The following is a 27,089-nucleotide window of genomic DNA, read 5'->3' as shown; positions in this document are numbered from 1 at the left end:
CTGGTTCCCCCGTCGTCAGTGTGCCGAGTCGAACGCTAAGGCGGCAGTTTACATTTTATTTTCACATCCATGGGCTCTACTTTTCAGCGCTCTGCCAACTGAGCCACCAAGACTTCAACCAAGGCAGTGAAATTCTCCACCACTTAGGTCATTGGGACCGGTAGCGACAACTACCGTTAGAGTATCAAACTTCTTAAACGGCAACCGGAGTTCCAAGTCATATTGGAAATTCACCAGTTAGGTACGATGCACTACCATGCTAAATTTTAACTCCATCATTTATCATCATTTTAGCCTCTAGTTTCCCACTGCCGAGCATAGGCCTCTATTCGCGTACGCCACTTATCTGAGTCCTGGACTAGACTCATCCAAAAGTGGCCCGCAAATTTACGGACGCCAAGCTTCGAACCGCCAAGCGGAAAATTTCCTCTAAAGTCAGTTCAGCCTTACTTGTCCAATATAGTAAACAAACGAAACGTCAAATATGGTCAAAGACAATTACTAGGGATTGGAAGTGTCGATAAAATGATTTATTAACGATAATTTCGCTGCTGACGTCATCAGAGGATTTTCAATTTGACGTCACAAAATATCTGTGTTAAAACCAAAATTTAATTCTTTTTCGTCACATTTGCAATAATCCTGGGAAAAAGGCTTGTCTCACTTTCGCTTTCTTCAGAAACATGATTAAAATTGGATCATGGCTCTTGGAGTCATTTGTGAACATAAGTACATAAAACATAAATACGAAACTGAATACAGAACCTGCTCCTTCTACGTAAAGAAGTCGGTTAAAAATCTGATAAATTATTGTAGTTAATATCAACGCATTTTTCCAAAATCTAGCGTTAATATCGATCGTTCATAACGATAAGTTGTCATCCCAACATTGCGACATAGACAATGTAGACTTCGTAATGTCAGGAGTTTTTTATGTCATCCGTTCGTAATTACAATTATTGATGAAAATCGTTCTAGAAATGATATTATTCAGTGGTTTTTTGATTGATTTCAATACTTTGTGAGTTTATTTAAGTGTATAATAACATTTTCTTTAGTGTATGGTATCTATTTCAGTTTATAATTTATAAATAGTAGTGTTACTACTTAAAAAAAACAAATAAAATAATAATAATAATTTGATTTATTCCCTACATTGTATATACATACAATTGATACAATGTACATTTTAAGTGATGGTTAATGTGTAATTCCAGAGAAAATTGAGATAATGTTTTCCAGCAGTGTTTGTTTACATGATTGGACAAGTAAGGCTGAACTGAGTGTACTATGGTTTATTTTCTATCTTTCGCCATTTCAACGCAATCTGTCAACCGAAATACACGTCATATGTACACTTTCAAATTGTAATATAATTTCAGCCAGTGCCACCGTAACAATATGGCCGAGTGATAGACATTTGTCCGGCAGAGGATTAGTTCGATCCAGCTCTACACTGGTATTTTTTCTCTTATAAGTGACATTTAAACGAAACTGTGCAATGTCACAGTTTCGTTTTCTATCGACCCCTTATTTGCCAAGAGTGGCACTGAAACTTGAGTAGTTTCCTGTACTCTGCCTACCTCTTCATGGGATACATAGGTGTGATTGTATGTGTATGTAAGGCCTGACTCGTAACGGATTTGTCAAATTCAAAACTGTTTTAACGGTACCAGAGCCGGCCGAATCAAAGTATGTTTTTCTATAATGTGTTTAAAATGTATTTAAAATTTATTATTTATTAGTAAATTCATCATTCTCCATTTCTCCTCGCTCATGTTGTAAGTTTTGTTGTATGCCCTCCATCGTACATCCGACAGTGTTTTTCGACACATTCTTAGTTTTAGTCCTATCAAGGACTATCTTTTTTTAAATATTTTGGTGGCTTATGGTTGGTGTCATTTAAATGAATGAATTTCTTAGACACTCCATCCTATTCCGATTAATAGGTGAATACTATGAGACTTCGTTAAATTAAGTTTTTTACCCGATTTGAAGAGCGTTGGCTTTAGCAAGCTGCTGGCTTCATAACTGTGGTGGATGATATCCAGCTATTGTCAGAATAAAGTTGAAAGATCATATTATTAAATAAAATCTGCGAACAGCTTCGTTCAGCAGTTTTTGTTGTAGATTTTTTATCGAAAAGTGGTTACTTTGCTTTAAATGCTTAGTAACGGACACTGCATCGACTGAATTCCTAGTAAAGTGGATATTTGGAGACTCATCTACATTATCATTGTTTCATAGGAATCGTAAAGAAATTGCCTTTCAGATAAGGTATAATGTTGGTTGCCTGGTAGTGTTGAAAATGATTTAAATGCAAGTTTCGTCAACAGGAATCAAGTTTTTGACAGCAATTTGTCGCCGAATTATTTTCAGCGATCACTTTAATTTTATCTATCTAGTTAGTTGAGAATTGCTTTTAAACATGATTCTAACATAATAATTTTGTGAATCTGGCAATTTGAATGGTGTAATGTATATATAAAGTAAGCTAGAAATTATACAAGAAAAAGCACTCTGAATTTGACAAATCCGTTACGAATCAGGCCTTATGTATAAGTGACATTTATCGAAGTTTAAAGCCAACAGGCCTAAACAAGACGTCAATCTTGGCTATACTCGCTGGTCGATCTGGATGCGACTCGCATGTGTTCAGAATTTGAGAGAAATAGCACCTCTGTTACGTACGGGTATAAATATGTTACTAGATACCCGTGTCACGTAGTTGCTCCGCCGTATTTATTAATCAGAAATTGATATGTTTTAATAAAGGAACCGAAGCGACGTGCGCACAAAAACTTATGTCGTTCGTTTAAAAATGGTAATCACTATTTTATTTAAGATACAAAGAGGAATTTTCAATTTATACAAATATAACAAGATGATTTTATTTCCTGTGAGCGTGTGGAATTATTAATTTATTATAGTAATTTTTTATAGCATACATATTCGTTTCTTTTAAATATTCCGTAATACCGTTTTCAATCAATAAGTATCATTTAGATATAATTATGTTATCATTTTTAGGGTTCCGTAGTCAACTAGGAACCCTTATAGTTTCGCCATGTCTGTCTGTCCGTCCGTCCGTCCGTCCGTCCGTCCGTCCGTCCGTCCGTCCGTCCGTCCGCGGATAATCTCAGTAACAGTTAGCACTAGAAAGCTGAAATTTGGTACCAATATGTATATCAATCACGCCATCAAAGTGCAAAAATAAAAAATGGAAAAAAATGTTTTATTAGGGTACCCCCCCCTACATGTAAAGTGGGGGCTGTTTTTTTTTTTCATTCCAACCCCAACGTGTGATATATTGTTGGATAGGTATTTAAAAATGAATAAGGGTTTACTAAGATCGTCTTTTGATAATATTAATATTTTCGGAAATAATCGCTCCCAAAGGAAAAAAAAGTGCGTCCCCCCCCCTCTATCTTTTGAACCACAAGTTTAAAAAATATGAAAAAAATCACAAAAGTATAACTTAATAAAGACTTTCTATGAAAATTGTTTTGAACTTGATAGGTTCAGTAGTTTTTGAGAAAATTACGGAAAACTACGGAACCCTACACTGAGCGTGGCCCGACACGCTCTTGGCCGGTTTTTAATACTTCTACATTCAAAAATCTAAATATTTACTTCCCTAATAGGTACAACATGTATTGAATTGGTGGGTCTCGCTACCTACTTCTAAAAGTTCTAAGCATCGTAGTGGGCGACAGTCATTGTAAATATCCGTGCCTCCGCTCTCCGGAATATGTGCATTCTAGCAAGTGAAATGTGACATAAAGTCGTAAACCAACTGTCAATAAAAATGTTCCCTGAGAGCATGTCAACCTATTCTGTTGCTGTCGCAGAGATCCTACAGAAAACAGGAAGTCAGTTGACAATGTGCGTGAAAGAGTGGCGCTGATCGTCATAAATACATGTAATCTAAAAGGATATGTCAAAAACTCCAGCGGCGGCCGACCGTCGGAACAAATTTGACTCCATTAGGTTTAACGTAGAAAGCCTCAATACATGAGGGCAACAGTCTAGCCATTACGGCGAGGCTTGTAGGAGTCGAAAGCTTGATGATGTTATGACAAAATCACAGTACCGGAAAGCTTACAGCAGACTGTAAGTATGAGCAACCAACCAGGTTGAATAGTGAAGAATGAAGTGGTTTTCCAATTGAATGATGCGGTAACAGCTCGGCGTGCAGTGCCAATAGGTACAAGTTGCAGTTGGATTGAAGCCCGTCGGTTTCGGCCCTTAGCTAATACATATGGAAAGAGATCTCTCGGATATTTTCGGATTTCCTTATTTCTTATTAGGCTATGTTATGTAGGCATGAAAAAAATGCGTCTTTGGTTTTTGACTTTTTCTGTGGTATTTGGAATCTGTGTGCTAGGTAGGACTCGTAATCAACCAACTACATTCCCTGACACTTGGGCCGCCACATTACGTAACTCATAAAACACAAATCGCATTAGCAAAGGGTTGGGCAACTAAGGTTGACGCGAGCAGTAGCATTGTCACGGGTGCTGTCCAATGTATGGCCGGAAAGCGGTACGAGATGCTTGCAATAACTGTAGTGGCAAAGAACGAAAGTTAAGGCAAGCACTCACATCTTATTGCAAGTACAAAATTATAGACCAATCTAAATAGTCGTTTTAGAGAGCGTAAAACTACATTTTATTGGACAAGTTCAGCGTGCTGTTGATGGACTGGCATGCCATTTTCATGATAATTATTCCGATATCGATAAAATGTAGGTACTTAACGTGTGTAAATTGCATGAAGTTCTTGCTAGTCTTAACCTGGCTTTGGATTTATCTAGGACTTGCAAACAATGGCGAAAACTTTGCAAGATAGACTTTAATCTATGGTTATTTCCCGGGGAATAGTGGATTTGGAATGTTGTGAGTATTGATTAAATAAATTATGTGAGTAGGGTCTGAATAGGCGAACGCTTGTTATTCCTGTACATGTGTGTATCAGTACAAGTATTTAACTTCCATAAAAACTTCGATGTCAAAACTTCTATTTTGCATTTTTAGGTAGAATTATTATTTATACGAAGATATTGTTTCAGGATCCATCCTCAGACCCCTGCCTCCCGTCCCTTGGCCCTTGTCGTAAGTGGTCGCGCGCTCGTAAACGTTTTACGACTCGCCTCCAGCGGCCGAGATTAAAATCATGCATTTATTTTATTCGTCATTATTCTAAAATTGCCTCGGGCTTCGTTAACGCTCCCCTGCTGACAGAAAACGCCACGAATGTAGCAGAAACTTCTATGCACCTAAGTCGTTTTAAACAAAGTCTGGAACCTGCTGCGAGATAGTAGCGATACATTTTACAGGAATGAAATGTATTTTTTCAGAGGGTGATATTGTCCCCAAAAGTGTAAAGTATAACAGGATAAAACATCACCTTACTTATTATGTTTTGGGAAACAAGGTGTCCCCATTAATTTTACTCACATCAAATGTCGAGTTTTTGGAAACGAATTCCCCAATTCTTCTATGGATATTCAGATTATACACAGCAGTGTGTTTAAAGCGAAAAACAAATTCCACGCAATTTTGAAACCTCTCCTAAATATTTTTTTGTCGATTAGCAAAGATATAACCTTATAGGTATTTTTTACACGACTGCCTAAAGGAAAAAGAGTGTATTGTTTTTTTACAAATTATTAGGTTTATCTTAGTATAATTGTACTGACTAATACAAGCGGCGTCGCAAATGTATCCTTTATTGTGTTGCTTAGTGAATTCCAGTTCTAACTTTAGACTGCGCTTAGAACTGTAGCGAAACTAATTAGATGGCTATTTTAAACTCGTAATGCTAGTTTAAAATGCATTGAGCTTCGCCTCGGACTTTTAAAGTTTTCTGAATAGACTTGAGGGTCTAGCCAAGCCTGCTCAGTCAATATTTGCCATTCGTTTCTCATTGCCAATGAATTATGACTTTCTTAAGTACATATGAAACAAGTTATTTTTATATTGCTCAGCATATAAATAACATGTGTTGGGATTACAGATACGACGTCCCCGATTATTATATACCTATTAACTATTAACAAGTTTTAATAATAGGCAACTAATATCTAGAGATATTATTATTTTTGATTATCATCGAAACAAAATGCCGTCGGTGTTTAGTGTTTATCCCAAGAATTCTATAATGCGTGCCTGGATAAGTACCTACTCGTAATTTCATATCCATATTTTATCAACAACATACGATAAATAACAGGTTTTGTCCTTCTTTTCTAATATAGGTATTTAGAAAACGTTACTTTTTCAGAAAATATAGGTTGGTAAATGCGATTGACTAATGTCTAGAATTTGATTTGAGTTTTCCCTAACCTACCTACCTCTATGTGTCCGCAACTCGCCCTCTACACCTATTAAAGGTATACAAGTTCGTGCATTTAATTATTTTACAAGTAAGTAGGTAATGAAACAAACAAGGTCATAATTACAAATTCACTTTCATGCTCAAATACTTATTCATTAAATGGTTTTCAATTCAGTAAGTTTAAATATTCTTATTTTCACGTTTGTTTCTGTTTCATGTTTATTCATATCATACCCTTACTAGTAGGTATAGGTATTCATTAATTAAAAGTATTAAAACTGATGTCCACGAAAGCACCCATTTATAAGAAAAGGTTTTCTAATATATTTTTTTACATTTGAATATGAATGATAAATGAACTTTTTTGCAACGAGTCAATAGTTACTTTTTGATATTTAATATCAACGAGGATAGTTAGATTAAGTGCCATCAAAACAGCGTTTTGTTCTGAGAAATTTTAAGTAATTGTTCTTTTTAACGGTGAAATTAATTAGGCGAAATCCAGAACAGTTTATATGGCATTTTACTCTTCTAATATGATGAGGAATACGCTGTTAAAATTATTCGATTTCCTCTTGTTACACCGTATGTACGTATGTATACCACATCATACACGGCCATGTTTAAAGTCACAATTTGCATTAGATGAGTTTGCAACTTTCTTAAAACTTTTTAACTATAAAGAGTTTTGATTAAAACATAAAGCACAAGTGGCATGCCATGACTAAAATTGAGTAATTAAGACAATTTTATCAGAATTTCCCTTGAAATTTCATATAGAAAGGATTATATTCCGCTTGAACCAAGGGCCAATATAACCAACATATTATTATAATGAGATAGGCCATAATTAAAATTTAATCTTATATTTAAAATGTTAACCTAGTCTCGTTGAAGCTCACGGCCAGAGCCTCCCGGAAGAGAGCTTGCCGACAGCCATAGATCTCGCCCGGACGTTGCTTGCGTCACGGAGGCATTAAATTCTTCAACGACCACTACTTCTGGTACTTATTGAAACTGATGCTGAGTACATTTGAATTAAAAATTTGTGAAGAAATAGGTTGGTCATTTCCACGCTGAATAGCAATGTTGAGCCCCTGGGCGAAATATTTATCACCAGATATTTCTTCAAGATTCTTCGCAAACTTCATAGATTCTTATCCTTATAGAGGTAACGCGCACTGGGCACCCATGTCTGTGGGTTTAAACAGCCACAAAAGGTAATACCTAGAGATAATAGATCAAATAAAATCATAGTTAGTTTATTTACCCTGGTTAACCCAATTGCATTGAAACTGGTTGCAGTTATGCTTCACGAAAGCTCATAAAAGCATTTACATTTGTAATGTAAGTCGTACAACCGTGTCTCTTTCTAATATTTGACAGGGGTTAAAATAAGACTTTTGTTTGTATCACAATTACAAATACCTAAAGCTGTCATTAAATATTCTCATTGCTGGCGCAAGCACCGGGTAAATTAAATACAACGATTAAGGCTCTGTCACAACCTGATCGACCACCCAGAAAGGTAAGTCTGAACGACCAACACACCAGCATTCGGTAAGCAATTGAAATATCACGGTTGAGAGCAAGAAAGTCACTGTTCGGGTACATTCCTATGCTGCTAATATTAGAGCGATGCTCTTAATAAGAATAAGAATAGATGAAATCTCACCGTGTAAGGGTGTCGTGTATCCATTAGTCTTGTTGACGTGGTGATGAAAATATTTATAAATAGTAGTTCTCCCTTTACTATTATAGTTTAGGTATCTCATTGGAATTATTTGGCCCTTACATATGTGCAAAGTAATTTTAATGAACAGAGTATTTAACCGACAGTAAATTAAAATGTAGGATTAATTATAACGTAAAAATAATCGTTTGCAAAACATCGAAATAATTTAATAACTTTTAATAAGTTTCGGTGCACAAAATTGACGATATGCCGTTATGCTCAATTCGAATGCCATTATATGAGTTTAATCGAAAAGAAACCAGCTCGTCCGATAGACACGTTGGTAGGGGCAGTGTGCGGGGGTTGCACATTTTTCATCATTACTCAGCAATAAGCGGGTTAGTTTTTTCAACGTCTGCGTCGCGAGCGATATATTCTCTTAATAGTTTATTAGTGTTATCAGTTGTGAGCGGTGCTAATAAAAAAAAACAATTGAATTAAAAAATAACATTAGATTAAAATGAGATTAATTACATTGAACAGTAGTTAAGCATACTTTAGTTAGAACTAATATTATCAATTCTATTTTCAATCTATTGTATGTTGTTGTTGACGTGTAAAAGTGCCCCTGTGGCCAATTTGCTGAATAAATGATTTGTATTAGTATTCATAGAATAAAGAAATTGACATCATTTTTATAGCAGGTTACACAAATAAATCGCACAACTGTGATCATAGAGGGTTCAATTCAATATATAGCGTAGCGGTCAGGCACTTTAATGAAAAATGAATTTATCGTCAACATTTATAATAAAAATAACTCTTAATTACATCATTTTATAATTAATGAAGGAGATTGATGGAGGAGGATTTTATAATGTTGTAGTGACCTCTCCTTCATCAAGATACTAAATTTCACATATAATTTGCAAATTAATAACAACATGGGTACTGTTCACTACTACGTGTGAAAAATATGTGCATATATCATTTGTGACATAAGTTTCTTTGCGGCGCTCCTAAAAGTTTTCTATAACAAAGTTAGCAAATTGTTAGCAAACGTGAGGTTTCCGCTGTTATAAGAACTGCTGCGACATTATAATAAAGAGTTAGATTTAATGTTGTTATCTTCACTTCAGGCAAGCTGCCAAGCAACGACACAACATGTGGATGAAAATCAGTATATCACCACGCTCGCGATGATAAGAAAGCATTTAATTTAAACAATGATCGATTTAACTGGGCTATTAAGGCTATAGTACATTTCACACTTTTGTATTTTGTTGTTTTTTTTTGTTTGTATGAGTTTTGGTCCATTTTTGTAGTCAACGAACCCTTATATGTGTATGAGTCCGTCCGCGGATTTAAAGGTCCATTTTTTTTAAACTAAATTAGACCTATGTAAAGTGGGGACTGAATTTTTTTTTATTACTACGCTACGGACACAGGGTGTGATCATAGAAACTCTCTGATATAACATACAACGCAACCTAATTGTATTTGGGTTTAATTGTCTCGACGAGTATTAGGAAATTATCTGTTAAAACTGTTAAAAGTCAGCGATAAAATTATGTATAAAAACGTTTATGACATGTATGTACATACTGTACCTAATATTTAGACATTGGTTTTAACTTATCAGTTATCACTGTTGTATTTATGAAACATTATGCACAATTTGTGATCTGGGTAAAATGCATTCAGCAAATCAAGATACTGTAAATATTAGTTGATTGTGATGACGTTTTCATGCATTTCGCTGGCAAACGGGTCAACAATCTGCAATTATATCCGAAATAGTTACGGAGCACACTTCGTGGAAATTGTATTTTTATTAGATAGGGGGAATGACCGGTGAAAACATTCACTTTAATTTCCTCTAAGTATTTGTTATAAATAAATACCAAGTAAGCCATTTGTTTATAATATAAATCGACAAGTAGATGTATGTCAATATTTAAACTGATACTTGTAACTTATTTCTTATGGCTTACTCATAAAAAGGGTAGATGAGAGTTCGATGATGATACAAATCATCGTAGCCGTACTGTGGATTTATACTACAGGTTATGTGCCGAGTAGTTAAGAGTTGCGTTAACAGATAAGTACAAAATAAATAAACAAAACTTACCAATACTTACTATACGATTGTACAATGTACACTTGTACAGAACCTAAGTACAAAATTCACTTTTAGGAAATGCCTATCTTATTTTAACTTTCTGAATATTTCCGATTGTTCATCATCCCTAAAGTGCTACAGGTGACAAAATACTAACACATTTTGCCTAGCTATTGTGAAAATAGTTATAAAAATAGCAATATATAAATAGCAAAAGTGTAAACTATTAAACATTAAGCTAAGAATAAGTCGCTTTCTAATGATCTGCCGGCGATAAGGAATGAATGGACAGACAAGAGCCAACGCGTTGTCATTAATGAGGACAAACAAATAAACGTAGCTCTCCTTTAGTCAAATAAAGGTTCCCAAATGGTATTAAAATATAGGCGGTTAGGACCTTTTGCATGCATAGGAGAAGGGAGATAACATGTCATCGCTCGCGTAGATGTTCCAGCAAACCTATTAGGACATATTTTTGTTATTAAGCTGTTAATAATGTTGTATTGTTTGTTAATTGTGAATATAAGTGTGATCCCGGTGTACGGAGGGTTCCATCTCAAATGTGAATAATTCGGCTTTGTAGAATTGATTTCAGGAACGTCCAAAAGTACATAGGCACATGTTACCAAGTCGTACCTTTGTAGGTATATGATATGACTAATGAAACATGAATTATAATCTGAAAAGAGTATAAGTCAAATAATTCAAATGTTCCACTACTTCCACGATCACTAACTATAACCAAAACTTGAAAGTATAAATTATATATCATCTAAATATTTGAATTAATCTATTAAAGATTTGTTTAAGCCCATGAGACAGTCGGAGTTAACATTCCAGGGCGTTGCAGCAACTTGCCTGCGCGTACGCTTTCCACATTCATCTGTTTATTTTGGTTGGCTTTTATTGCTCGCTGCGATGTCCTCTGGAAGCTTGCTAAAGTAGCGAAGCGAAAGCGATTTAAAAGGAAACGTAAGTTTGCGGTGCGTCTGTATTAACACTTTGAATTCCCGGCGCCATTACAATTATACCTACATTTCTCAAAAATTTAACCTGAATACGGTGTATAAATCTATTTGTGATAGGTACGGCACGGTAAGTAATTGCCTTAGCATAATACAAAATATTAGATACTTGTGTCGGTTTATTTGACTGTTGCAGTAATATTGTTATGAGTGCTCTACTCATACAATATACATTAGGCTCATAAAAAAGTATTCCTATTGACCTATTATCGCTTGTTTGTTTGTTCATTTGCAGAAAAATCATATATCATATCATTAATTTTAATGCGAAAGTGTAAGAATTTGGATATGTAATGCTGCTGCACATTTTTCCTAACGGCCCAGCCACGACATTGGTCTAAGCGCGACAGCGGTGAGCGGCAGCCATACGTGCGAATGAAAAGTCCCATCGCTGTGTCTCGCTCCAATGTATGGCCGCCGCTCACCTCTGTCGCGCTTAGACCAATGTCGTGGCTGAGCCGTAACTGTAAATATGCTGCACTTGAGCGTTTGCTCTTTTACGATCACTGAAGTCTAACAGAGGAAACAAGTTAAACTTGTATTCGCATTAAGCTTACTTTTGCAGGGAGGTTGCGTTTGCATCTTTTCAGCGCGGCGTTTTAGGTTAACCGATGAGGATCGCCGAAAATCGCGTACTACAGCAAGCTGCTTAACGAGTCAAAAATCGCTAGTCGCTCCTCACTTAGTTGGGGAGTTTAATGGGTCATTCCCTATTAGTAACGCATACAGCGCGGCGAGATGCGGACGTGCGTGTTGGGAGTGGTGCTGCTGGCGGCGTGCGCGCGCGCCATCACGCGCGACCAGCTGTACCCGTTCGGGGCGGGGCTGGACCTGCAGCTGCAGAGGGGCGCGACGGTCGAGAGCCCGGAAGTGCGCCTGAGAGTACCCGTTGTGTTTTACGGAGAAACGTACAATTCCATTTTCGTAAGTTTTTTTATTTATTTCCACCTTGTTCCTTTGGACCTCGCTATTCTGGCCGCATTTTTAGAATAGGTACCTATGTAAGGTTAAAATGTTAACACTGGCCGCCCTCAAACGGTTACTTACTAAAAAACCTATGTATATGACATTAACGGTATCAAGTAACATAGGTATTCTAAAACGTCAAAAACTGATGGTAGAGGCCTTGGGCCACCAGTCAAAGTGACAAAAGCTGACATTAAGAAACTGACTGAAAAAAGTGCAGTCAGTTTTGTCTCGAACTATCATGGCACCTTTAGGAATGATTTATACGGTAGGCCCCAGTACGGTACAAAGGCCTACCGTAAAATGAATCCGAGGGCGGTTATATTTATATGAAATACATTTTCAGGGGTCTCACTATCAGTCTTGATATGAAACTTTAATTCCTGTTTTATACTTTTTATTAGATGATAACTTAAAAAAACGCTTAAAAATTAAGTCGGTATTTTTCTTACAATTGAGAAAATTTCAAACCCGGACTAAAATAACTATACCCCCGGATCAAATTTTCTACACATTTTCATTAGTTCAGGGGATGATTTTTCAAACACGCTAAAATCTGTTTTCTAGCATTTTCATATAATTTCAGGTTCCCTCTTTAATCCCTTCGGGGTTACATTTCTCAGAATCACTTATTATTTTACACCTTGTCAACCTATTTTGCAAATGAAACTTATTCGATTTTGTGGTTCGCGTTTCAGGTCCGCGTTGAAGACAAAAATTTTAAAACAGACATTTCTTAGGTGTACATATATTACTTAAAACTAAAAAATAAATCGATATGGAACCCCGTAAAAACCTGTAAAGGTACATTGTTAAAATACCTACGATTCCTAATCTGTTTACGGAAAAAGCTTGTGGCATTGCGACATTGCAGCTGTTAACATGAGGGTATTTGGCATGATGGCGTTGTCAGCTAGAAGCAGTAGGTACAATGAATACTAAGCGTCGTCTACACAACGCTCGAAGGGACATACCAAATTACCAACTCGTGTTAGATACGCACATCGCCTTTAATTTTGCGAAAATTATTGTGCCTCATAGAACCTCTTCATGCATTGGGTTAAAATTAAAGTAGCTCACAACGCGCGCGCTTACAAGCAACATCATCATCCTCCTTGCGTTATCCCGGCATTCGCCGCGGCTCACGGGAGCCTGGGGTCCGCTTTGACAACTATTCTCAAGATTTGCCAGTAGGCACTAGTTTAACGAAAGCTACTGCCGTCTGACCTTTCAACCCGAAGGGTAACTAAGCCTTAATGGAATTACAAGCAACATGCCATAACAGTATGAACATAAGCAAAGTATGCAAAAACTTTCTACTCTTGATCAATGATCATTGCCCTGTTCTTATCAACCGAGTACTAATATGAACTATTATGAATAAATATATGAATATGAATATGAATATACTATTATGCAAAACCGGCGTACGCGCAGCACCAAAAAATATAAAAATCCCTCTATTTTGACTATGGTATAGCGGAGCAAATCTCGACTGGGGGGCAATTCTAACTGATCCATTTTTTCCATTATTACACTATGATGTTGAGTTCTACATGTATCCACTGAACACGCCTACCATATAAAACCGGTGGACACTATTTAATAATGCAAATATTGTAAAACTGGAAAAATGGACCAGTTATATTTGTCCCCCAGTCGAGATTTGCCCCGCTGTACCTTATGTGTGAGTGTGTGTGACAACGCATTTAGACTATTATTTGCATTTTTGGTGTTGAAATTTATAATATATTTAAAAAAAATACTAGAACACTTTTATAATGAACAAGAGGTCGTAATTACACAAGTGGGCCACACTAGATAGATCACCCTGAGCTATCTTCTATCAACAGTCATGTCCTCATTTGTCAGTTAACGAATTGCTACGTAACATATCTATTGAATTTAAATACCAACTAAAATTATTAAATACTCTACATGTCCTAGTACATACCTACAATGGCTAATATTCATCCCAATCATATTTACCTACAGAACAATCCAAAGTGTAGGTTAGAACCACGAACGAAGTCGATACTGTTTTAAGATAAACTATTTGCAAAATAAAGAGACATTAAATAAAATAGTGTTTTATCGCTTATAAATTAAAGGTTTTCATCTGAAAAAGTCTGGGTTTTCCAAGCAATTTGCTCTTTGTAATGGGTACTTCGGACCATATAAATCTTCAATATCACGAGCACTTTTTCGGAACCACGTCTAATCAGTGCCAATAACTCATCACGTGGAGACAAGAGATACCTATCACGTTCACATATAAGTAAACTTTTATTTCTAAAGCTATTTAAAAAAGTTAAGTTAAAAGTGTGTTAGTTTAAAGTTTTAAGTTGTCGGGTCATCGTAAATACACTACAAGTAAATTAGAATACCGTGCCAAATGGACAAACAATGTTGTAGCACTTTCCATAATGAGCGTATAGTAAATATTCATAAACGTGGAATACAATAGAAAAATCCAATTAAATATTTGCTTCCAAATGAACTGCATAATTACTTCCGTGTGAATAAATAAAAGTATTAGTAGATTACCTATCACTGGAGGCGAATTTGACTTTGTAATCCATTTGGTTTCAATTGTACCTAGTAGGAATATACCTATGCAGGTATAATAATTAAATTAGGTACCTAATGATCAACTTTAACTCCTATAAAAAGGTAGCCTATAGAATTATAGATAGTGAATTGTGAATAACAGCAATAGGAACAAAAACATCATTAGTTCAGTAATGCATTATAGGGGAAAGTAGAGAAATCGGTAGACCTGTTTACTATTAATGTCTTAATTACTGCCTTTCTACACTACGAATACAAAATCGTTGCGGTAGCTTAGCTACTTAGATTTGGGGTCCAGTCTCGTCTGATCTTACAGGGCCACATTGGCTTCTTTGTGAATAAATTCATTCATAATGTTTCCCTGCAATTCTGCTTTCGCTCAACATCAACGGTGATGATGATGTAGGTATATTACTCTTATAAACTCTCTGAAATGCTCTCAACGCAATTCGCCATTGGCAAAGACTACAATTTTGAAACAACGAATGTAATAGGTACAAACAGTAATCCCAATTTAGATTGCACTGGAGCATTTTTTGCAACACGATAAGAGATACATTCGGGGACAAGCGGGCAGCGGACGGAAATGCGCGGCTATCGGACCGCCGGTCACTGCTCTTTATTAATCTCGAAAACCTAAATTATTTAGTAATTTTGTTTGTTTATTTTGCATGAAGTACCTACAGTTGTTTTGCAGGGATTGAAATAAAAAAAAATCATACAATAAATTTCCTAGAGAATTGAACGTGTCGGAGGACACTGATTTAACAACTTTCGCGGGATGGGAAAAATCACGAACACTCGAACGATACTAGTAAGACGCAATTTTTCACACTTACGCTTAAATAGTAAGGCTTACCCTTACTATTTAAGAAGAACCTAAACTCCCCGCGTGTTAAGATCACGTTTGATTGGTGGAATTTTGTATTTGCAATTTTTTATTTCGATTTCCGTTGTCCTCAGGTTAACAACCACGGAATACTTTCCTTCAGAGCAGACATATCATCGTTTATGAACGCTGAGTTCCCGCTTCCGTATCCATCAATAGCAGCGTTCTATTCAAACGTCGACACCTCCATATCAGGGGCGGTGTATTACAGAGAAACTAACGAAAATCGTGTTCTCACAAAGGCCGCGGAGAGTGTCCAAAATAATTTCCACGAATATTATGACTTCCAGCCCACGTCTGTTTTTATTGTCACATGGGCCGACGTGTCTTACACTGGTGCACAAGGCAACCAAAAGAATACTTATCAAGCTGCCATTATTAGTAACGGCAATGAGAGCTTCGTGGAGCTGTTGTATCCCGATGGTAACATTCAGTGGATTCAAAGAGAGACTTCGCCCGATAACTTGCCAGACGCAAAGGCACAGGCAGGCTTCGTCTCTGAAGACGGACAGATGTTACTACTTAGGGGCTCCGGCAGCCATCAGATAAGGAATATAATTTCGTAAGTACGCTGGATTTTACTTATTTAGACCTAGGCAGTATTTACGCAGATAGGCTAGCAACAAAAGCGCATAACTGAGCATTTGCGGGGATTTGGTTTCTAATAAACCCAAAATTTATATTTATTTAATCTACTCAAGTCTTGGTTACACATGTTTTTTTCTAAACTTTTCGTGGACATTCTTCTAAACAGCAAATGGTGGATTTTTTTTTTCAATTTAGGTTATGAAGTGAAAGGAAAATGATATAAATAGTAAAATTCTATCACACACCTATTTATTTAGACTGAAAGACAGAAGAGTCCGAGGAAACTATAAATATTTATTGCGTTTTTGGCAATAAACAAACGGAAGCCTAAAAAACTATCCCCTTAGTAAATAGTATCATGTGAAATAATGCAGTAATTAAAACCATATAAAATGATCTCTGTAGTAGTGTTTAGTGTTTAATGTATATGTAGTATAGCATATAAATATGTTGCCACGCCCTAATAGGGTCCATGAGCACGTATACCTACTTTGTAACATTTTGTAACACCATGGATGCAATAAATAAATATGAATATGAATACTTACTTATTACATAATTAAAAACTTTTGTGACATATTATTATGGACCGACTAAGTTTCCATGTCGCTCTAATAAACTTGAATTACTTGACTTTAAATCACGGTTGTATTCAGTGAGATTAGACTCAAATCAGAAATACCTCACCAATGCATGCACCAAGAGATAACAAATGCGTCAAAATTAAAACAACTATGTACTTATAAGTCCTAGTAATATTCATTATTTCATTTCAGTTGGTCAAACACACAAGAACCTGGAAAGTATGTGTACCGCGTAGGAAATGTATTGCAAGATGGAAACATCGTAGTACCAGATTTGTACAATCAAAGTGAAGAGGAATCCGAAGAAGAATCTAGAACATGTGCCCAGAGTGGACCGAGTGTGTGCCACATCAAAGCAAGATGCGTCGACTACCAAGCTGGTATTTGCTGCCAGTGCAATGAAGGGTATTATGGGAACGGAAAATCTTGTGTTAAAGACGATGTCCCACTAAGAGTACACGGCAAACTGAATGGCGTTGTCAACGATGTATCATTAAATGACGTGGACATTCAAGCGTACGTGGTGGTTGCAGATGGCAGGTCCTATACCGCTCTTTCTCAAACCCCAGCCGCACTCGGAAATAACCTCCAACTGGTCCACGTCCTTGGCGGAGTTATAGGGTGGCTGTTTGCTAAGCCTTTGGGAGACGCCAGCAATGGTTACCAACTTACGGGAGGGGTATTCAACCATACCGTAGACATATTCTTCCCAGCTACAAACAATCGCGTAACAATAACTCAAGAATTTATAGGTCACGATGTTTTTGATCAAATTACCCTGGATTGTGATATAAGAGGATCTTTACCGAACGTTGGTGTCGGAGCTAAACTTCAAGTCACAGAATACGAGGAGCAATACACAGTGATAGAAGCTGGACTAATACGATCGGAATCTACTAGGACCATAACTGAAAAATTAACAGGAGTGAGCTATGAGCAAAGAATACAACAAACAATCAAGTACAACACCTGCCATAATGCACCAACAGAGGGCACTGTATCATCGACTTTGAAAGTTTCTAAGAATTATTTGGGTTACGAACCTAAAAATAATATTGTAAGATACGGAATGAGCAATAAAATCGTTCCATTGGGCCAAGAAGATCCTTGCATTTTTGGTAGAAGCACCTGCGGGCCTCACAGCTCTTGTGTAGTACAAGGGAGCTCATTCGCGTGTGTATGCCAATCTGGCTTTTCAAACGTGATACAAGACGATGCTTTGGTATGTATCGATATAGACGAATGTGCCGTGAGCACGCACAACTGCGACACGAACGCTGACTGTTATAATCACGATGGAGGATTCCAGTGCCGTTGCCACGATGGCTTTGAAGGCAACGGAGTGACTTGCAGCCGTATATCGCAATGCAGAGAGCAGTCATGCAACCAATTTGCATCATGCGTTGAAGGCTACGGCGGAGAACCAACGTGCGTATGTAATCCTGGATATACCGGGGACGGACAGAGATGTTGGTTGATCAGCGCTTACACATGCGACGTTCTACACAACTGTTCTCCTTACGCATCTTGCATTTTTTCACAAGTGAGCAACAGCCATATCTGCCAATGTACACAAGGTTATGTTGGTGATGGCTATTATTGTTCACTGGACACTCAAACACATCCCGGAACCCTCCCATCGATCACTACAACTCCTCAACCAAGCACCAACTACCCCGACAACGAATATTTAACCCATGGATATAACTATAACAATAACCACGACACTGAAAACAACGAATATAACAATAATCAGGAAACGGGAAATAAAGAATATAACAACAATAACTCAGAAACGGCAACAACGAATATGAAAATAATGGCAACCACGAAGCGGGTAATAACGAATCAGAAAATGTGCAACAATTTGTTTTGCCGAACTGCGGCTTCTTCGGCCTAGGCTGCACATGTCCCGAGGGGTACTCCAGCTTCTTCGACGAGAAAAACAACGAATTGTGTCGCTTAGACGGATATGCTGATCCACATCTATTGCAAAGAAACAACGATACTTCAAGTAAGCTAACATAATATGACATTTTTAACTATTATTATTGCGTCCTTTCTTATTTAAATAACTAACTATATGGCGTTACTTATATTTTCCATCAGTTATTGGTTGGCTGGGGAGATCCAAGGTACCAGTACCAAGATCAACTTTTTGTGTTGTTCTGTCCCATAGTCCATATGTATTACTTGAGAGTTTATCAAAAAAAAAGTTACTGTTATGTCACCTTCTAAATACTAACATACAGAATAAGTGAACGGTTATAATAGTTACCTAATTATCAATAATTAACCAGGATTGTCTAAGGGAATAAACCAGTACAACGAATGATTCTGAAAAGGTGATTCACCCTAAAGCTTTAATACTTTGCAATTCTAATATTTCTGTTATAACAGTAATAACCCATTCGTATTTTTTCAGTTGCATGTACAACCGATGCAAACTGTCCACCAAATGCAGAATGCAAATTTACGCTGGATATTGATGGCCAATACGTATCACGCTGCGTTTGTCCCGAGGGCTTTATAGGAAACTCTTACGAGTGTGTTGAACAACGTACTGACGTATGCGCGTGTGGACCCAACGCTCATTGCTACCAAACTGCAAATGGGCCAACTTGTGTTTGCGACGTAAGATACCATGGCGACGGGTACATCTGTCGACCAAAACTGGTCTGCACAAACAGCTCTGAGTGTGAATCCCACGCCGAATGCCGGCCTGACGGCGCTAGCAACGAGTACTTTTGCCAATGCATAGAAGGGTACATTAAGGACGAAAACGAAGCGTGCATCCCTGACCACCAACTTTGTAATGGAGCCGTTTGTGCTGATCACGCTTCTTGTCTCTATGACAAGACACTTGAGATCGGCTATTGCGCATGTGACGCAGGATATGAGGGCGATGCACTTTACCAGTGTTTACCCAGGTCCAATGGCCAAGAACGCCCGTATGAAAACACAATCACAACGTGCGATGTCATGCAAGATTGCAACGAAAACGCGCAATGCACACAAACTGCTGATTTATCGTATCACTGCGTGTGTAGAGACGGTTATATAGGAGATGGTTATGACTGTAGGCCGGAATCGAGCTGTCGGAACGATCCTTACATGTGTGATGTGCATGCTTCATGTCTCAAGCGCAACCAAGAATACGTGTGCGAGTGTAATTCAGGTTATTCTGAAGTAGCTTATGGCAATGAAAGTCGGTGCGAACTAAACCCTAGACAAGCTGGCAATTTCCTAGTTGCTAGTGATGGCGTTTTTGTATACCGAGTGCCCTTCAAGACCTCCGCTTGGGAATATGCGACTCCCATTAATAGCGCAATCGACCAGATCGCTGTTGGCATAGACACGGACTGCCAAGCAGGCAAAGTTTACTGGGGCGACGTAGTTAGTAACTCTATAAAGCGTTCAGCTACGATGGATCTGCATTTGAATTATTTTTGACAAGTGGTAAGATTTTATTTCCTATTGATCTTAAACTGATAAGAGAACTTTAGATACCAATCAAACGTTTGTCAAAAACGAATAAGCTGGTAGTCATAGAAGAATACACAAATTGCTCACTCTTGAATACAACATTAGTCTGTAAGCAAATTAGCACATTGTTATTTACACTTCATATTTTCGCAGGAATCAAGTCTCCAGAAGGAGTAGCCATTGACTGGTCATCTCGCAATATTTTCTGGACGGACTCAAAGAAGTTAACCATTGAGGTGGCAAATGTTGATACTAAAGTGAGAAAAGTATTGTTTTCTGCAGACATCAGAAATCCAAGAGGCATTGCAGTTCACCCACGAAGAGGGTAAGATATTTATTATGTTTTGGTACATGTCAACTATACCACCACATGCCAGTATAGGTTTTAATTATAATTTAATATGAAATAAAAGATATGCGAAGTAGAACCAAATTGGATAATGAACTAAAATCACAGCGTCTTACAGAAATATAGGTAATACAAAAAATAACTATTCGTATTTTTACAGCAAAGTCTTCTGGACAGATTGGAACCGATCAAACCCTAAAATCGAATGGGCTAATATGGACGGATCTCAGCGAGGAGTTTTCGTTGACAACTCCGACGTGAAACTTCCGAACTCTCTAGCAATCGATTGGCTGAGAGACCGACTGTGCTACACAGACGCGGGACTCTTCCTAATCAAATGTGTCAACCTAGACACCATGGAGTCTCAGACCATAGTTACGAACTGCTTGCATCCTTTGGTCTAGCTATAAACCAGGAAACTTTCTATTGGACGGATTGGAAAACGTAAGACTTCTGCTTTCTAATACTGACAATAAGTCACCTCAGTGAATCCATTGTTTATTAATTTGACGACAGCCTCAAAGATTAAGACTATTATCAAATTTCTTTTTGTAAACTTGACAACTCCGACATACGTATACATCGTAATATAAGAAGTAGAATGACACAATCCCTTTGCTCCCGTGGGTGTCGTAAGGATCGACAATGGTAGATATACAGGTTCCATTGTGGGGAGGGCGATGGGCTAGTAGCAGTGACAACCTATTACTGCAATGTCACAATTTAGTTTTTTTTCCAACTACATACTTTAATAATAATGGTACTGAAAGTTGTACTGTTTCATCGGCTTGGCTTACCTCGTTTGGGAACGCAGGCAAGATTTTAATATGTTAAATTTGATGAAACAAAGAAAACATATTTTAACTTTTAACAAAACCGAAAACAACTTCCAGGCTTAAAATCGAAAACATCGACACACTAACGCAGAAGAAGGGTCAGCTGTCAATCGCAACAGCGGCCAACAAGCTGTACGGCGTCGCAGTGGCCCCCAACGAGTGTCCCGGCGCCACCAACGTGTGTGCGCTGCGCAACGGCAACTGCGCGGCTGACCAACTGTGCCTGCCCGACGGCCGCGGCGGGAGGACATGCGTGCAGGGAGAACAAGTTTACGGATACTAGATGTTAAGTTTGTAGTGTGCTTTGTGAATGCTGGTCAGACATTGAAGAAACCTGCCGACTGATCATGTTACGGCATCATGGCGGATCTTTTTTTTATTTATTTATAAATGGGCTTACTCTTGGCCACAGACTACAGACAAAGACGTGGCCTACGATGGAGTGAGCTCGCACAGAAAATGCCTGTTCATCCTTGATTTAAAGGTTGCCGGGATCTTAGAATGGTAGTCAGGGGACTGACGTGGTCAAAATCTAGGCCCTACGTCCCTCTCTGGATCAGCGGTTGCTACTAGTTGCAAGAGGTTTCTTTGAGACTGATGGAATGTAATGGTTGTCGTTTTTACTGCTTGTGGCGTTTACCTATAAGCGTTTCGAGGAGTATGCAAGATCTCGAATTAACAACCGATATCCAGAAGTGATAAAAACGCGACCAACAACAGGTAGGTATGATTTCTCTGCCGTATGCATATTGCCGCATCCATAACCGGCATACATTCATAATGATTCACTTCGTTTTACATTTCCATAATATCTCCGCCACGTGTGGCACCGACATTAAAAGATAAGAGGAACACAACTTTTTTTCCAGTACAATAAGGTACTTAATGCTGGATCAATCATATCAGTTTGATAATAACTCCAAGCATACTTTTTACGTAGGTAATATACCGATTTATATGCATAAAATAAATGTAACGTATTATTGTATTGTAGCTAGTAACTAAATCATATTTATTTTAGGTTACAAGGAATACTCAATCTAAGTTTTGTAAATGTTTTAGGTTGCCTAATCGAATTCTAAGACATCTGAATTAATATGTCAAAAATGTAGAGCAATGTTGTTAATTCGAACGTCAAGTGTTACATTTTGCTTTACCCACGACACCTCACTCTTAAGATAAGTAAAGTTTGTAAAGCGAAAAAAATATTAGCCTCTCAGATCTAAAAACTTATAATAAATGTTTCATAAATTGGCGCTTTTATACTTTACAGTGGACGTCTGCTTTCACGAAACGGTATCATAATTTATTACCTTATAACTGTTGTACCGATAAAACAGAGCAAGTAAGTGTAAGTAGTTATCTAGATGTACGAGATTGTATTTGAAGAATACAATAAAGTATAAAACCGCCCAAAAGTTAGGCACTTTAAGTAAATAAATAAAGTGTGTAAATTATCTGTCTTATTATTCTTGAATTTTTAAGGTACCTTTTCAGTTAAGGTGACATGATCAATTAAATGAAAATCCAGTTTATTTACTTAATTATTTTTATTAATGAAATAGTTGAACTCGCAAAAATGAGTTTATAATAATCTTAAAATCTAAATTAAACGGCGGTTAATAGATTGAGCTAGACGTCTGTGTATATAATCACAAAACGTTTTGTACTAGTGTAAGATTGTACAATTTTATCCTTAAATAAGTTACAATTTTTTTAAATAATACTACAGAGTATCAGCCTTAACATCAGCCTTCAGTCAGAAGTCAGAATTGGTCAATAAAACTACTATATGTAGTGACCAATAACTGTAGAATAGAGACTGTGGAAAAAGAACAGTTGTGGAATGTATGGAAGCCTATTTATCTACTCTCTTTCCACACAAACTGTACCAGTCACTATTATTTTTTTTATAAGGCAGAAACTTTACAAATGAAGTAAGATATTTATATTAACATAAAGGTTAAAATTAATATATGATATAAAATAGAACTAAATTGTTTTGAAGCGTTTAACTTCAGAATAAGGTCTCCATTAAGCAGTAGGATTTTTTCTATAAACAATAAAAATGAGGTATTTATTAGTCTGTAATAAATAATGTAAAGATATACCTTACATACTTATAGATGTACATATATATAAATTTGACTAAAACTACAATACCCGATTATCCATGTCATACGTATTATACCTAAATAGATACAATGTTAACTAATTGACTAAAACTGCGTAAGCTATATACTTAAATCCTATAACTACAACAGTAGCCTTAGGTATGTTATTATCAAATTGAATATTTAAATTCTACTAATGCTCATATCGAAACTTTAAGTCGGTCTGGCGGATGGTTGGGTCCATCCGATTGGTCTGGCTGCTTACAAACGGTCTAGTTACAGGTCCCTGCGTATCATATATCAAAATCAGGCTTGAGAAAATGAGGTAAGTTAGAGTCGTTTTTTGCCAACTTTGTCGCGTCTGGTAAAAGTTATATTTATAATAAAATACACATGTACTTACGCAGTGTAAATAAAATTCATAGCTTAAAATTAATCTTGCACCACATAAAAACTTTCATTTTTTTATTTCCTTAGAAGTAAAATTTTTGAAAGTCGCTTATTACGTCAAGTATACAATATACACGTAGCTTAATGTAGAAAATTCAAGTTTTTAGCTTTTATAGACCCGGATAAGTATATCGAGATTTTTGTACTTACTTTACTTAGGTTCGACGAGACACATCCATTGCTGACTAAATTCATTAAACACTTAACACTTTACAACCCGATTATAGCAAATTATCGGTATATTTCTCTTATCTGTCACGGTCAAATCTCAAGTATGACACGGGAGTACTGATTAATTGATGGAAATTCTAGTTTTACTTTACTTATAACTTGTAGTTGTGTTTTCATTTTTACTTAAAAATTATAAGTCATTCTATACTATTTTATGGACCGCATCTTTCGGTGTTCAAAACCTCAAGGCTCACATATTTGTTAATGGTCATGATAGATATAGAAATATGAGATTACTTGGTAAGTCTAGCCCCATAAGTCCTCAGCGCGGCCGAACTTCAGCGCCAGCGAGCCGGCGAAGATGAACGCGTTCTGCAGTAGCAAGCTGACGCCGACCCAGGTGTGTTTTGTCACATCTGCAGGGAACAAACGGGCCCATTAGAAAAAGTTTTGTATTGAGAACATAATCATATTATCTATTTTTTTTTTAACTGACATCTATCTAAGATCCACCTTCATTGGCTAACATTTTTTAACAATTTTTCAAGGCATCAATATAAAACATTCACAAACTAAGTCTTCATGATATTAATATTGATATGGTAATAAAAGTATTAAATATGATTTACAAAAGTAAACACCTGAACAAATTTTACCTGTTTTAACATATTTGGCCAGCAGTGTTAAACTGGCTGCGATGAGTGACGCAAAGCCCACAACAAAGCCTATGAATAGCCAGAGTTTGGCGCCACGAGGGCCCATGCAGCCACCTGTGTAGGTCTCTCCTCGCACCTGCAAGTTTGAGAAACATCTTTATTTAACATACTCTGCAAAGGGATAAGTGTGATCATTTTATTGGAAATAGGCAGCTAGTCATTGAAAGTTTTAACTAAATATTAATCAAGAGGCTCTCAAAATCCAAGGACTCCATGCTTATACAAATACATGTTAAGGCAGTAAATCTAAGACATGGATTGCAACTTTTTTTTTTTAGAAGAAAAAGATTAGGGATGTACTTGCTACAAATATGTCTTTGAAATAACTTATTTTAATTCACACTTATTCTTTTACAACAGTTGGTTTGAAAATAACATCATGATAAAATAATTGCACTGTTCAATATTAGATCACATACTTATTCCTGAACTTATTTCATTCTTACATAAGTATAGTGTTGCGAAACACCTAAGGGCTGGTTTTTCAAACGCCAGATAAATAATATCTGTCAGATAAATATTAGCTGTCATTGTCATTTATACGTGTGATGAAAGGGATAGTGATAACTTTATCTGGTAGATATATTTATCTGGCGATTGAAAAACTGGCCCTAAGATTAATTAAATATTTAAGTAAACACTTAAGATAAACAACAAGAAGAAATGTGGTTATAAGAAAATCTAAATTAAAAGGTGCTCAATAACTACCATCTAGACTATATTTAAACAAGTAAATAATGTAAATAAATAATACAACTGACCTGTGCATTTGAAACAGAATTGACCATAATCAAGGATAAGGTAGCCGTCACTCCACAGGCATAAGCTGCACTTGGTAGTTCATTTGGGTACTTTGATGCTGAGTCAATTATAAACCACCATCCTGTAAAGAACTAAACAAAACATTTGTTATTTTGGCTTTTTGCTATGGCTCATGTGAACTTGGGGTCGTTTGGCGACCAATCCCTGGAGTTGCCATTTAGTTTTAAAGAAAGCAATCGCCATTTAACTAAACCAAATTTTACAGAACTATATACTTAATAGCCTCATTAGTATTCAAGATAATAGCCTCATTAGTATTCAAAAAGAAGTAAAAACTATTAAAACTCTTAAAATGAGTGAGCATGCAGTTTAACAATGCAATATTTTTTTTTAAGTTAGTTTGTTAAATACTGAGACAGCAGCGCTCAGACCCCTTAATCGTTAATGTAGGACAATTTTAATAACTTCACAAACATTCATTTCAATTGTTGAAAATGTATTTTCCTCCTGAAAGTTTTTTTCTAACTTAACTCCTAAGCGGATGCTAATAATTCTGAATGATGAAATTCTAATAACAAAATATTCATAGTGAAAATCACAAAACACTTACCAGAAAACCTGCAGCCATGGACGCGAAAATATTACGCCTAACTCCTCCTTCGAACCATACGAAATTCGGCATAGTCACATTCTCGAAGCAGTTCATGATTATTTTTTGTAAGTATAAAATTTGTTTAGTAAATAAATAATAAAATGTTGGTAAATAAATATGACGTGAAGAAGTAAATAAACCAAAGTAAATAAAAGCTCGGACCTCGGCTTGACGAACTTATTTGACATTGACATTGAATTGACAACTTTGACGTTTGACAGTGAAGAATGATTTTTTAAGATCTGGATTCAAGGTTTTCTGCCGAGCATATTGTTGGATTTGTTGTATTTGCTTTGATGTACTTCTCAATATTATACTACTCTTTGGTCCTCAGTTAGCAGTAAACTTGTCCGTTAATGATGATTTCGAATCATAAATGTTTAATACATTGACGGATTTTATTTAGTTCAATGTTTTACAGTTAATATTTTCTTCTATGTTGGTGTGGTATTTTTTTTGTGTTTTACTCGGTGGCAAATTAATTTTAAACCTTCATGCCTTGACACCCTCGCAACGCTCAAGATTCCACTTCTCGAACGACACGCTACGCTCGCGGTTCGAGATAAGTGCCTGAGCAAGCGAAAGATTCCAATATTGAACCGTGAGTGTAGCGAGTGGTTTATAATGTGGAATCTTGACCGTTGAAAGGGGCTTCAAGAGAATAGTTTTTAGAGAATAAGGTCATCGTCATCATCATCATTGGCCACAGTATCTTTCCAGATGATAGTAGCAGCGACTAAGTAAATAGGTGTCCTGAGGAGGCAGTCTACAGCCTACATCGGTTGTGATGGCTG

The 27,089-nt window shown here is 36.7% G+C and overlaps 2 protein-coding genes across 2 annotated transcripts; one reads left to right on the top strand and one right to left on the bottom strand.

Moving 5' to 3' along the window:
* The first annotated feature begins 11,871 nt into the window (after positions 1 to 11,871).
* LOC125226036 (nidogen) lies at positions 11,872 to 22,885 on the top strand. The gene is given in 10 exon segments (XM_048129864.1): positions 11,872 to 12,085; positions 15,662 to 16,149; positions 16,952 to 18,254; positions 18,569 to 18,773; positions 19,185 to 20,177; positions 20,180 to 20,218; positions 20,399 to 20,570; positions 20,755 to 20,987; positions 20,990 to 21,038; positions 21,488 to 22,885. Coding segments are annotated over 10 exon segments (3,894 nt in total). The 5' UTR covers positions 11,872 to 11,899; the 3' UTR covers positions 21,714 to 22,885.
* A 1,235-nt stretch (positions 22,886 to 24,120) lies between these two features.
* Positions 24,121 to 26,971, bottom strand: LOC125226689 (transmembrane protein 50A-like). Its single transcript, XM_048130754.1, has 4 exons — positions 26,254 to 26,971; positions 25,643 to 25,774; positions 24,822 to 24,957; positions 24,121 to 24,581 (listed from the first exon to the last, which is right to left on the bottom strand). Exons 1-4 carry the CDS (start codon positions 26,347 to 26,349, stop codon positions 24,472 to 24,474), a joined length of 474 nt encoding a protein of 157 aa, XP_047986711.1. The 5' UTR covers positions 26,350 to 26,971; the 3' UTR covers positions 24,121 to 24,471.
* Positions 26,972 to 27,089: the final 118 nt, after the last annotated feature.

The sequence above is a fragment of the Leguminivora glycinivorella genome, chromosome 1 (assembly GCF_023078275.1).
Source record: "Leguminivora glycinivorella isolate SPB_JAAS2020 chromosome 1, LegGlyc_1.1, whole genome shotgun sequence".
In the NCBI taxonomy this organism is placed as follows: Eukaryota; Metazoa; Arthropoda; class Insecta; order Lepidoptera; family Tortricidae; genus Leguminivora; species Leguminivora glycinivorella.
The sequence above is the reverse complement of the archived record's forward strand: the minus strand, read 5'-3'. Positions and strand labels throughout refer to the sequence as shown.

What these genes read in the sequence shown, in the direction of transcription:
- LOC125226689 (XM_048130754.1), bottom strand. Translation starts at nt 26,349, where the DNA reads ATGAACTGCTTCGAGAATGTGACTATGCCGAATTTCGTATGGTTCGAA. An exon ending in CCATGGCTGCAGGTTTTCTG is followed by an intron (nt 25,775 to 26,253) that starts GTAAGTGTTTTG and finishes TGTTTTGTTTAG; the next exon opens with TTCTTTACAGGATGGTGGTT. An exon ending in GGCCAAATATGTTAAAACAG is followed by an intron (nt 24,582 to 24,821) that starts GTAAAATTTGTT and finishes TGTTCCCTGCAG; the next exon opens with ATGTGACAAAACACACCTGG.